The 14,243-nt window shown below is 44.8% G+C and overlaps 1 protein-coding gene across 1 annotated transcript in view; it reads right to left on the reverse strand.

Annotated features, from left to right (window-relative positions):
* Window positions 1-6,181: 6,181 nt before the first annotated feature.
* The window catches only part of LOC144727827 (matrix metalloproteinase-14-like), a 44,019-nt gene continuing 35,957 nt past the window's right edge, over window positions 6,182-14,243 (reverse strand). The window contains exons 9-10 of the mRNA XM_078606969.1: window positions 12,720-12,835; window positions 6,182-10,855 (exon numbers count right to left, since the gene is read on the reverse strand). Of these exons, the coding sequence (XP_078463095.1) occupies window positions 10,008-10,855; window positions 12,720-12,835 (964 nt within the window). The 3' untranslated portion in view covers window positions 6,182-10,007. The remainder of the gene's footprint in view (window positions 10,856-12,719; window positions 12,836-14,243) is intronic.

Consider the following 14,243-nt stretch of genomic DNA (forward strand, 5'->3'; position numbering starts at 1 on the left):
TGAAAAATCAAGAGCAAAGGGTCCGGAAAGATGCGCATAGAGAGAAAAGGCGACACAAGCGGCTCGACGCGGAATGGAGCCCATTGCGTAGGTAAATCTAGAATGGAGCACATTGTCTGTGTTCACAGGGGCAGGCAGAGTTGCGGGATTCAGAAGTCACGTCGCTTACGGGAGGCTTGAGCTGACTTGAACATGGTGTAGATGTTGTCTTCTTTGAATCGTTACCTTGGTTTCAATCATCTTTCGTCCATTCTATCTGAATCGATTATCATGTGTGACATTAATTAACAATTTAATAGCGTTTCAGCTGTTTATTTAGAACATTATTTAATTTACAAACAAGTTGTTTTTGCTTTTCAAATAAAATGTTTAGATGATGCGCCAGTCCAACGTCTCATGCAGTCCAGCCGCCACAGAAGGAACCGCAAATGTAATCGTTGTTTATGTGTTGGCAGCGGGTTTTCCAAGAGCCTGTGATGTAACTCATTTCAAATGGAATCTCTGGGATTATCTTCAGAAGATTAGCACTCATGGCTATTTTTATTGGCACTCACATATTCCTCAATAAATCCTGGACTTTATCTAAAGGAGGTAAAGACATAGGCTTAAACTACACGGTTACCGTGCAATAATAAAACTACTTGTAAACATGAGAAGATTAGTTGAAAACATGCCATGCGCTCTTAAATTTGGTACAAATATTTAAGTGAAATTTTAACATGGAATTAACAGAGAATTAAGTTTGTGCTGCTCAAATAACAAATCTGCCAACACGCTGGCACACTGAGTGGGGAGGCCTTCATCCAGCAGTGGGCTGATAAAGGGCTGTGATGTACAATGTTTCACGTTGGTGTCGTTTCAGGGCAGGTGCACCAGAAAACACTTTCCATAGGGGTGGATTTCACAATGTAGCCCTGACTGTTTGGAAACTAGACCATGGCACTCGCTCATACCTAGTGAGTGCTCTTTAAAGGAAGGCAAACACTTGTTGACGATTGAGCGTCACATTCAAATCCACAAGGAAGAGCACTCTATCTTTAAAATGGGATTTTTAAAATCACCTTTACAAAATTAGTGTACTGTACTGCTTGTCCAAATACTGTAATACATGAATATTGTTTACACATTCAGTTTATCACATATTATCCATAACTGAATTTTTTATGGGTTAGATCGCGTAAATATAAATCAGGCTGCCTAATGAGTCTGATTGGAATTATAGGCGAAACGTCGTACTGGAATTGTAAATGTCGTGGATTTACACTCCAACACAACTGTGTGCTGAACTAGTAACTAATTGGCATGTTTTGTCACGTTTATTTTGTGTATTATCTTAATTACATGACAATTGTGATTTTTGTGTTATTGTAAATTGATACACACAATATGCATCATGAGCTGGAGTAGTCATTTAACATCCAGGCTAACAGAACTGATGATGGCCCAACGTTGGCATGTGGTTGGAAGCGCTTTACCGTTGGGTCAACGTTCCATGTTTACTGGGTACTTCATGGCCAAATTGACTGTACAATATTACTAAATCCTACTCATAAAAGCAACGACTGCATAGGCAGAACTTTATTCTGTGACTCCAAATATAAATACAATAATTGTATTCCCACCAGCCAGTCGGCTTCCCAGACCAATTACAATATTATCCAGCAGTATTTGTTTCAACAAGCAAACTCTGAACCGGTTTTGACACTCTGGGTCTCATCAGCAGTCAGATTTGTTAAACATGTTGTGAGCAAGGGCACCCCATCTAGACAGGGCAGGTTGTGGACCGTGAGTGAGGATTTACTGTACACAAACCCCACCCTGTACACATTCTACCTGAGTCACGTCTCATGTATTTCTATACATCAGAAATTTATGAACAAACAAGTAGACCTTTTTTTTTACAAAATGCTGGATGATTTGCAAATGCAGAATATATTCAATAGTATTAGTCTCAATACAAACAACATTCTCACAATTAAGATGTGTACACTTAATAGCAATCATAAGTTACAGGCATTTGTCAACCCACTTCTGGATTTAGGACTCCCTACGCCATATTGGGCATGAGGGTTGTTTGACTATACTTTTACCACGCTGGTCAGATATCACGCGCCATAGATGTCAGCCATAGCCGGAAATGAAATGCAGGAAGTCGGGTTCACAGTGCCGTGTGCCAACCAGTGCGCAGCCACTCCAACTGTATTGTCAATTGTTGACCCAGCTGTACCTTGCACAGGAAACTTGTTATCTCATTGGGATCTCACATGGTGAAATAGTCAGTCAATATTTCAGTCGCATGAACGATATCTATTATAGCATTTAAACAATATATGTAAATGGCCCAACTGTTATGTCATGTTACCAAATTACCTAGAATGTGCGGAATATCTTCAGATCTCAAGCTAAGCAGGTTTCATCCTGGATAGTTCTTGGATGGGCCACCACCATCCATAAAATGTGTTTTAGGCTGTGGGGTACGTGGTGGGAAACAGAGGGGAGTAACAGCAAAATGAGTTGTGAATTTATATGCTCCAACACCAGTACTCTCCGTCTTCGCGAACCTGCATTGACCAGCGTGGTGAAGTATGATCACATAAACCATCGAACTGGCACAGCATGGAGAGGCAATCGTATGACCAAGGGGATGTACATATGTATAATAAATTGGTTACACAACACATCAACGTACTAACGTGTCCCATGTGACACCATAACATAGGTCAATTGAAAATGATATCACTTTTACAAGAGGCTTCTTAGACGAAGGTCAAACGCACACTCTTTTTGGCAGATGTCCTGTAATGACACGGGCTCGAGGGAAAGGTGAACAATGGTGAGCTCATCGCTGGTTTTGTAACAGGAAATGGACACCCTTCCATCGGGCTTGTGTTCACATGCGAGTCCAGCTCAATGAGATGAGTGTATACGTTATTGACACTGGGTTGCATTTCCTCTTTCAGCTGCGAATGCGCAATGGGAAGGAAGTGAGTACACTCTAAACAAATTGGCACGCATTATTATGCATCGCTGCAATGTCAAATGATGTATTCGTGGTGACGTGCGACTCTGGCACTGCATGAAATAAGAGCTGGCCTCTGATGAAAGAGAAGCAACCGTTTCATAATGCACTTTCATGACAGCGGGGAAATCTGCAGCTTTGGTGGAAATGCGCAATAAAATGGGGCTCCTGTGCAATTGTTAAATTGTGTTTCTCAAAAGCTGAATTGATTAGCAATACGATAGAAACAGCCCAGGCATTGAGATATACAAGCTATAAGTCTAACAGGGATTTGTTTTTAAAGTGTAACGTGTCACAGCCACAAACATAAACATGGCCTTTTTCCCATCACTCCTCAGCAGAGGCGGTAAAATACATGGGCAGCGCTATAGAAATCCACTTAAATAGCTCATTCAAATTCAGGGTAAAGAAAGATTCCCTTTGACAGATTATTTTTTAAATTCAGGTCATGGTTCTGTGGATATTTCTGTGTCTAATCCTTGTTCCTGTGGATAACCTGACCCCCACATATTTCCAAGTTGCTCCGGTGTGGCGAGGTCTTTACAGAACTGTGCATTGTTTCCTACTTACCAACGTTTTCAGTTCACACCCAATTTTTTTTCCCTTCAGTATAGGTTTTTTTCACCATGTCAACACGGGGTGTTGGCTGCGTATAGTTCATTTAGGAGACAGCAACATTCTACGAAAACCAAGTTGGTCTGTTTTCTAATGCCTCCCGAGCACATGAAATGGTAAATATATTGTTTTTACTGTGACACTACGTTTACAGTGATGCACAAGCACAAATAACAAAATAAATCTACATATTCTTAAATTAAATTGCACGAACGGGGGAAACGTATATGATAGAATGTAAATGGGACATTTTAGGCAATGGCTCTTCACACGAAGAAGGGCACTGAAAAAGGGCCATTTGCTCAAAATGTGACTAATTATATAGTTTCTGTTTTAGGCCATAAAATGATGGTGTCGTTAAGATGGTGGTTTACTTTTGTGACAGGAAATCAATGGTATTGGCAGCTGTACAGAATGGTCATGACTCATCCGCATAGAGTACATTTGTTAGCGCTTGTCTGTGTCATAAATCAAATGACCAAGCCCATCTCACTATCATTTGCTTATATCCTGGGGGTGGAAAATACTTTTGATGATGAAATGTATGAAGTTGCACCATCTACTCTTTGGTTCTTTAGGTAAAGTCACGTATATATATATATTTTTTTTAAATTAAATAATAATAGAATACGACGTTTCGACTGCAACACAAGCAACCATCCTCAGGTACAAATGAATGAGAAAACAAACCTAATAAACTTAGAAATATAATGCGATACAACACAGAGTCGGCTAACACAACAGTCAACACCCCACCTGGTTGATTAAGTTATTCCAAAGATTGCTAAATTTGAGAGAGAGACAAAACATAGACAAAAAGGTATTCTAGATATAAGTCATTATTAGCACTGCCTTATCGTGGAAAATAATGTGTTTAAAGGCTGACGTTTAATGCAAGTCCTTGAGAGGAGATAGAAAGGGTGGAGCGATTAATACACTCTTTACTTGCAGGTTACACTTTACTCTGTAGGGCCCTGAGAAAACAACAGGGGAATGTTGAGGTCTAGGAACTAATAATTTGTATTTAACATGAACTGATTTCGCGAGTAGTGTTCTTCTGAAAACCTTAAACATCTTCAGCTTACTCAGCGCCCTAAAACATAAAGTGGGATTTCAAACTCTAAAGTCAGTAAATCTCATTGCCCCTCTCTGCTCTCAAGAAAAGGCCATTGCCTGAATAAACAAGCCCGCTGTATATTTTCTCTGATACTTCTGTTTTACTTTTGCCTATTCACCACTGCCAATGCAGTGAGTGCTTTAATTGTTTTGCTTGAGCGGATCCTAAGTCGCTCTGTTCCACATGCTTCTGAGACAATTCTCCCGTACTTCTGCGTGGGGTGCCTTGTGAAAACGCGGCACCTAAACGCGATAGACGAGGAACACAGCGATGATTGTAAAGATAAACGATGCAACCCTCCTGCCACTGGTGCAAGGCTACAATGCTGAATTGTAGAGGCCAAGTGGTGCCAACACGCTAAACAGTCTTCCATACATGCAGTAATCGTATGCACACACAGTGCAAGCTTTGAACAGTCAGATGCCATGCCAGTTAATTATAAAAAGGCGCTTGTTTCAGATTGTGTGCAAGTCCTATTGAGGCTGTGTATTTGAATACTGTATGTACTGTTGGGTCCTTTGTGAGTGCTGGCGAGAGGCACAGTGGACGCTGCTGTCCTGCTGTTGCCCAGCAACGAGGTCAACGGATTGGAGTAGGGAAGCTTTTATGCTTAGAAGAATGTTCAGTTTACAAAAGACAATGCTGATTCTCTCCCCCGGAAAATGTTGTAAACAGTTCCCGTATTAAATCTACAACACGAATGAATATGATATATCACCATCGACCATGATCAATTCACTGCTGGGTGAAGGCCTTCACAAGTTATTGCAATACGTCAGGGCCGTGTGATGCAACACATTAACAATAAATGCCTTTATTTTTTTTCCAGGAAGGCTTTGCTTCAGCCGTACAATTCTTTGAGGGTCATGCGTTGGGATTTTTGGCCAATTTCCATGATAGTTTGGCTTGTGGGAGGAAACTAAATAACCATAAGAAACACCTCGAACGAAGCGTATAACAAATCTCGACAGATGGATTCAAAATCAATTGCTGTCCTGTCAACTCTTGGCCACCTGGCAGGCTTAATGCTCACAAACAAAAGCTGCTATGGCTATTGGCTGCTCAATGAATTGAAAGACTGTAGATGCATTGACAACAAACGATGGGTAAATGTTTCCAGATTTTAAAAAAAGTATTTCTCACAGCGTACAGGAAACCGAAAGGTCACTCGATACCTGGAACGGAGTTTACAACTGAATTCATAAAATAAGTAATCCTGGCTAAATACAGGGCCCAAGTGGGGACACGTGTGAGAGAATTCCTAGCAATAATTACGAGGTATGACTCAGAAGTTGCTTTAGCTGGATGCCAGTTTCATTGGAAAAATCTTTAGGAGAGAGTCGATATTGCAAACTCGGCAGGCTGTCAACGCACCGACACAAAAGGTGAAATGAGTGAAACAGATATTCAGGACACGGGACACATCGACGTTTTTTTGATGACTTTTGCCTTTATTAAAAAGTATGTGCAACATCTAATACCCACACCCACGATTCTACTGAACAAATAATCTGCAGGAAGGTGAAAATGATACATAAAAAAACAGCAATAATAGATGAATTTAAAAACAAATGTAGTCCCCAAAGTAGACCATTCCCCAAGAAAATGCATAACGTTATTACAATTAAAACAATTAGTGTTAAAACTCAGACTTGTATTGTTTCATTACTGCAGAAGGGGGGAACAGGGGACTTGCAGCATGCAGCGGCAGTGGCGTACCACGGGCCTTTTTACTGCCTCGACCAGAGGTGACCACATCATGGGGCCCTCAACGATGAGACGGGGGGCCAACTCTGGGATCCATCCCCATGCTGGCCCCACCACCTCATTACCCGCGATAGATAATTCCCGTTTTTATTTTCTTAACGCAGGCAAGCCGTACGTAGTGTGAAGGTTAAAGATTCGCATGTTTCTGCATGTTATATGGACAGTCCCATTGTTTACAAGGTCATAGATGAATTTAATATTCTGCGGAGTTAGTAAAAGTGCAACGTTTACAACAACTATGTTTCTGTCGTCACCCATTTCTATTTCCAATTCGATCGTCGAAGTCAGGTTGACCCACGAAAGAGGAACGAAACGGTCCAAATACTGCCCAATCTCAAAGGGCAAGGAGTACTTTAATCGGGGAGTGCCGCTAACACGATAACATGTTGGGATCATTAACATTCGTGGTATCAGCTCGACGTAGGAGCACGCTGTTCAACCCGAGGAGAGGAGCACAGGAAGGCTCTGAGTTGTATCCAGGAGGGAATATACCCCATACCCACGGTACGACGCCGGCTGATGAGAGAACATAAACGACAGAAACCCCACCCTGGCCGAACAAAGCCGAGCGGGACAAAGATGAGGAAAGCCAAAAAAAATGGCCAAACAAAAGCAGACATGGCATACGGTCGCTCGCTTGCATAACAAATCACAGGTGTGTTAACATTATCCTCATGTTCAGATGCACAGGAGCCCAGCAGTGGCCAGTTGCATACAATCAGTTCAGTTATATTTAGCCTTAGTTCACACTGGTATATATTTAATTAGGAAGCCACTGGAGCTATGCACTTTTAAATCAAGATTGATAACTAATTTATTTATAAATGCTTTTTGTATTTAGTTTGTTGTCCTTCCCCCGCACCTCCGATTAGCATGGTTGGCTACGTACAGTGTGGAAGACGTTCAATATACATATATATAGAGCAAACTAAGGGGAAATACTTTGGGTGTTGTATGAAAAAGGCCATAGGGCTTCTCCCGAGGATACCACCCGACACTTGCCCACCCGCACGTACGCATAGGTGTGTGTGCCAACCAGATATCAATGAAACATTCAGTCTCTACAAATGCACATCACGGCAACATGTTACAATATTAGTTTTAGTGTATTTATTTCCTCTCACGTCTAAGCTCCCCAACTTCACCAACCTGCACTGACCAGTGTGGTCAAGTATGGGTGAAATAACCCCCACGACTTGCATGGCTTGGGAAGGCCCTCGCCCAGTAGTGGATTGAAAGAAGGGGCTGTTCGTGTACAGTACAGGTTTAAAACAAAATAGCATCGTAACTTGTTTTGTTTCTTCAAGGTAGTGCTTCGGTGGATTTATATTGCTCCAGCTCATTGTGTCGTTGCCCAAGAGTGTGGCTGGTTGGGTGGTTTACAGCCTCATAGAAACGCAGCCACCTCACTCGCCTGCTCCCCACACCAGACAGCCTGCTGCCTCCTGACCTTCCAGGGCTTGCGCATCGCCACGTCACTGCCGCCTGTTTTAGCTCGGAGCTTCTGCAGACCCGGCCATGCTTCCAGTTTCTCCAGAGGTTAGGTCCGTCGACCCCAAAATTGGAGATCTGCACGGCCGCGGATTTCTGACGACCGTGGACCATTGTATCGGCACAGTGACCCAGCGGGTGATAACGCACGGCTGTGCCGACGACGGGGCACGTAATTGTGCAGTGCAGTACACAGGAACTCCAATATCCCAACAGTGCAAGGCTAACCACAAACAAAAAGCTCGCCTGTCCTGCAGACAAAGCAATTCCATTTCCTAAGTAATCACCGTAAAAGCACGATCCGCGAGGGTCAGCCACCGGTACTCCAGAGCATTAGTACAGCATTCATTAGCCAAGGAGGACGAGCATTTCATTACAGGGATCTGGGTCAAGACGGCCTCTTGGTCGGGGGCAATTTTAGGGGATCCGGCACTTAGCGTATTCGCTGCATGACTCTGATCGCATTTTCGTTAATCATGCCGTCCAAGGGTTGTGAGTAAAGATGAGCTTACTGGAGCCCTTTTACAAAAAATGCCTCCGGTGCAACGCAGGCAGTGATGCTGTACGGAAGACCCCGGGCACTTTGGACTGACGCTCGCAGCTCTTGGCAGTTCCTCCTTAGTTGGGCCCTCAGCCATTTGGCGTACACTGTATGCCGTAATCTAAACGTCAAGTGTTCTGTTTTAAAAGCCTGTAAAACATGGTCATACAATACAACACATGACCAGCATGAAATTTGAGCTCATTTCATTTACATCAACAAGACAAATACAAAATTAAAGTAATAGTGGAAAAAAATGATACATAGCAATTAAATTGATTTCGGATTGAATGCTTATGCTAACATATATCATTACACCTATTGTTAATCACAAATTGGCAAAGAAATAACCCAACCTGTAAAAATAAAACACACGTAAAGAACAAAAAAAAACTATGAGACATGAGACGCATGAAACAAAAATGTGTCGTATATAAATCATTATATTCCCTTGGCTGAGAAACAATTTGTTAATTCATTGATGTAATCCCAAGTGATGTGATGTTATAGTGTATTAAAAAAAGGCAAAAGGCACAACTGCAATACAATTTTAAAACAGCACAATTTTCGAACCATTTCAGATATCAAGTGGTTGTTTATCTTCATGAGCACACCAACGATGAAATCTGCATTGATTTGAGAATGGTCATCGGGAATCTACTGTGTGTGCTTTTAGAATGGTCACTTCGTTTAAAGAAAAAATAAGCCAAAACAAGAGCTGTTAATTTTAATTACTGACATTTTTTATAATTTATTTACGTTGGTAAAAAGTGACTCAAAAATCTGCTAGTTTCCCTTTTTGCCGAGGCAACTGCCTATCAGCAAGCGTGACAACGGTTTAAAAATAAAAAAAATACTGAGTGCTGCACACTGCTCTTCAGGAGCAAACATAATTGACGATAACAACTTAAAAAAAACCCCAAAACTCACAAAAATCAGGCCACTTTGATGTGTATTTTAGCACCATAAATTAAAAGGCGGCAAAGCAGCTGATGAACCCACAGCCAGCACACTCAACCCAAGCACGGGTAATTAGCTTAATCCCTGCAACGCAGATTTTAAGTGCAATTGTCTGGTAAGCATTGGGGTCCAAGTGTGAAAAGCCGACCCAGGGAGTCCTCGAGCACAATGAGACCATCAGAGAGGTATTGGGGCTGCTCGATGCTCCGGTGGATAAACGAGAACCAGAGTTCAGTGACCACGTGGCCAATTGGCAGCAAGCATTCACAGCTTGGCGAGGCATGTCTACTTATATATTTATATATAAAAAAGAAACCTGTTTTCACTTTCAAAAAGCCTACATTTTATTGCAAGAGACACGTGACAAAGCTAACGCAGACGCCCTGAGGCTGCCGACGGGTGTGTTGTGTTTTTTCTGGGCCTCCATCGCTAACCTAAGTGCGAGCAACCATAGCAGGCGGCCAACTTGTGAGAACCCAATCCGAGTGGCCCACCCGTCACACCCACTGCTGCATCGAGCGCTTGCAGTAGCGGATGGGCTTGGGGGCGCCGCGCCTCCTGATGAAGAGCACGGCAAGCAGCGCGATGACGACGCAAAGCAGCAGCAGCAGGCAGATGATTAGAGCCACGTGGTTGAAGCCACCTTCCACCTCCTCCACCACCACTTCCACCTCATCCTCCACCTTGTTCTTGGTCACGTCTTGGTCATAGTAGTCATACACGTCGTCCTGTCCCGTGCCCTTGCCCCGATCTGCATCTCTATCCCTGTCGGTGCCTTTCTCCCGCTCCCTCTCCCGCTCCCTCTCCCTCGCACGCTCCCTCTCACGCTCCCTCTCACGCTCCCTCTCACGCTCCCTCTCACGCTCCCTCTCCATTTTCTTTTCTCGTTCGCGTTCCCGCTCTCTCTCTCGCTCTTGCTCCCGTTCTTTCTGACGTTTCTTCTCCCGCTCCCTCTCCTCCTCCTCCTCTTCCTCCTCGCGTGCCCGCTCCCTCTCTCTGTCGCTATCTTCCTCCCTCTCTTTGTCACGCTCTCTCTCCCGTTCTCTCTCTCGCTCCCTCTCCCTCTCTTGCTCCCTTTCCTTCTCTTCCTCCCTCTCGCGTTCTTCTTCTCTTTCCCTCTCTTCTTCCTCCTCCTCCTTCCGTCTTTCTTCCTCCTCACGTTCCCTCTCCCGTTCCCTCTCCGTCTCCCTGTCCCTCTCCCGATCTCTCTCCCTGTCTGCGTCTTTCCCTGTGTCCGGACATCCCAGCCAGTCGGAGAGCACTGAGCGCGGGTAGCCGGGCTCCACCCTGAGCTTCTGATTGTGGAACTTCCAGTAGAGGTTGCCTTTCACGAAGTACGTGTACACTGCAATGAAACACAGCGTATTGCCGTTAAATACAGTGCCGGTGATTTGCTGAATGTTCCAATTTCAGTGCCACAATTTAATAAAAAATGTTTTAATTTGTTTAACAATGCGGTGATTAGTAGCACCTCTCGTGGCTGCAGGGGCAACATAAACCCAAGATAAAAATATACAGATACTGTTTGAAAGACATTCTTTCTGACATGTGTAAATCAATGCATGTATCTCGACTTTAAGCAGTGGGTGAGTCTATGCATCGTCTCACCAATAGGACGGACCCACAAACAAGCAGAACCTCATGTAGAATGTTCTGTTGTTGCCTCGTACTCTGCCCTCTGTGTGTATTTTTTTGTAATTTAATGTATTGATTCGAAGCAAACGATCACAATAAAAACCACTCAACCGTTAAATGCTGCCTGTCGAGGCCACAGTCAGCAACACGCAGGCACACACACATACACGCACACACATACACGCACACACATACACGCACACACATACACGCACACACATACACACACACACACAAACACATACACACAAACACACACACACACAAACACACACACACGCACATACACGCACACACATACACGCACACACACACACAAACCTGTTTGCGCATACTCTGTGCCTTTTATGGCCTCGAATGGCATTCTGGGTCTCCGGAGAGACCAGCATGAATATTTGATTGTAAAGTGGCCATCATAAATATTTAAGAAACAGTTTGTACCCTAATGGAAGGCATGATCCATTGTGGCATTAGACGATAAGTGATTGCATGTACATACAGGGCTAATGTTGCGTGAAAAACTACTACAAGCCAATGACGCTCAATAACGTCATAGAGCCACTGAAGAAACTCCTCCATGCCTTTGCAAGGCTGTAAAACGTGGAATGTTTTGTGAATCGCAGAACACAAGGCGCAAATGGCAGTTGTGATGTGCAATTACTAGCACTATGAACTTGGCATCCTGAGTTTGATTCCTGGGCATGGCTAACATCAGAAGCAAATGATATCAGAACCAGTCCCAGGGCCCCCCCTTTCACCAACTCACACTGACCAGCGTGGCAAATTATGGTCAAACAACCCCATGACCGAAACGACGGGGTGCAGTGCTTCATGCAGCAGTAAATTGACAAAGATCTGTACATTATTAACATGCACTATTTATGCAGCATCATAACGATGATACCATTGACAACAATAACATTTACAAGAGCCTTACCAATCACACTGCAATTATAATGACCACACCAGTGAAATAGGAATAGTACAGGGCGGCCAATTTATAGATACCCCACTGATTTCAAATTCACCTCTTACTTTCTTCTCAACAGCAGGAGATTGTGACAGTGATGGCTCCACGTCTTGCAGAGGGGTGTTAGAATATGTAATGAGTGCATTCAGATCAGTGGAAGACGTGCAGAGGCTTCGAAATAAAATGCTATTTTCACTGTAATTTCTCCAAATTATTTTCGTTGGATATCCATAAATGGATCATATTCTACTAATAATATTGAATTAGTGCAGTGATTATATTACTATCCGTAAACATTGATGATGTAACATTGATGATGATGATGGCAATAGCAGACTAATTCCCATTTGCAGGCTGCTACATCCACCATACATGACCATATACTGGGCCTGCCACCACTGGAGGTCCTCTCGGCTCAGAATCAGCTTGTATTTATCCCGGAGATATTGTATTAGCTATGAAGCTGTTTTTTTACAGATGTCCAGTAGGACTGCAGCAGGGTATTGGAATGGATTGAGCCGAGATGTGAGACCATTTGATTTGCTCAGGCGTTCAAGTGTCATATCTATGCAGATCTTAAATAATCATGAGGGTAACAACGTACTGCTCTCCGAGCCGAGGAAGGCGGCTTGCGGCGACGATGGTATCCCTTCCCACACGCTGATGGACTTGGGGTAGCCGGACTCAGCTGTCAGACTCTCCTCGTTGAACCTCCAGTACCTGTGAACGTCACAAGCAAGGATGGTCAGCGTGTGCCATGTCTCTCCGGTCCACAGCAGCCCACGCCCCCCACGAGACCACGAGTACCGACGCCATCATCCATCATATTAACACTTGGCAGGATCCTTCTGAACAAAAAGTCTTGAGGCTCAGTGAGGCTTTCCTGGACAATTAAGCTAATCGTCTCTGTCATTTCCCAGTATTCTGATTGGCTGGAGGCTGCGGGTGGGCACGCGGGTGGGGGGGGGCAGCCCCTGCGGGGAGGATTGCATGAGGGGAGGGGGCGCGCTGATGGCCGTGATGCGTATGGGGGCACTGGGGTGAGGGGGGTCGTTGTGGGGTGCGCGGGTTGGAGGGTGCACGGCGGGGCGGTGCGCACGGGGTGTGGGTTGGGGGACGCAGGCAGAGAGACTGGGGAAGGGCGTGCAAGAGGGGGGGGGGGTTAGTGGGTGGACCAGGGCTGGGGGGGGCTTGGGGATGTATGCGCGGAGGGGATGGCACCCAGGGGTGGGGAGGGGGGACATTGTGGGTGGAGGTGTGGATCATCGTTCAACGATGGACATAGGCCTTGGCAAGGTAAGGTAATAAGGTAAAAACAACGAGCCTACCTTTACCCTACCTTTTACCTTACCACAATACAATCACTCTACCCTACCTTTTACCCTTTAGCAAGGTAAGGTAAAATGTCAAAAGCAACGAGCCTACCTTTACCCTACCTTTTACCCTTACCCCATACAAATTACCCGATTACAGGGTAATTACTGGGATACTACACATGAAAAAGGTTTATAACAGGTAAATGCTAGGTAGAGCGCTTTATTCATATAAAATACTCTCGAATCGGGCGTTGAGGCTGTCGACGACACCGTCCTCCATAACCTCCTCGTCCCAGTCGTCTTGGTCGATGACGATCTCATCAACAACCTGATCAAGTTCGTCATTGCCGTCGTCCTCAGATGAACGACGGGCAATAAGATCCTGCGCCGCTCTGGCTCGGTTAGACGGGACCTTCAGGCAGCCAGCCGCGATCCACAAGCACAAGCACGTGGACTTGATGAAGAGCGTCGACAACAGCGACTGGCGAACGCACGTGAACTCCCGCCCGGCTCCGCTATTCGCGGGTTCGCAGGGAGTTGACGTCGCCGGCACTCCCAAGTAATCGCAGGCCATCTTGTAGTGGGCGGGGAGCAGCTGTTTGCGGGGAGACCACCACTGCATTACGTCAATGAAGGCGCTGGCGGTCGTGACGCCCGTGCTCAGAAAACGATCGACTTCATCGCCGTCGTCGATGGAGCTGCTGACGTTGCTGAACAGGGTGCTGAACAGCGACCCCTCCTCCATATGGGCAGCGACTGCCATCGTCGGGATCGTGTGCATGTCCGAGTAGCGATGCTGCAGGACAGAGCGG

The sequence above is a fragment of the Lampetra planeri genome, chromosome 26, assembly GCF_965212315.1.
Source record: "Lampetra planeri chromosome 26, kcLamPlan1.2.h2, whole genome shotgun sequence".
Lineage (NCBI taxonomy): Eukaryota > Metazoa > Chordata > Hyperoartia > Petromyzontiformes > Petromyzontidae > Lampetra > Lampetra planeri.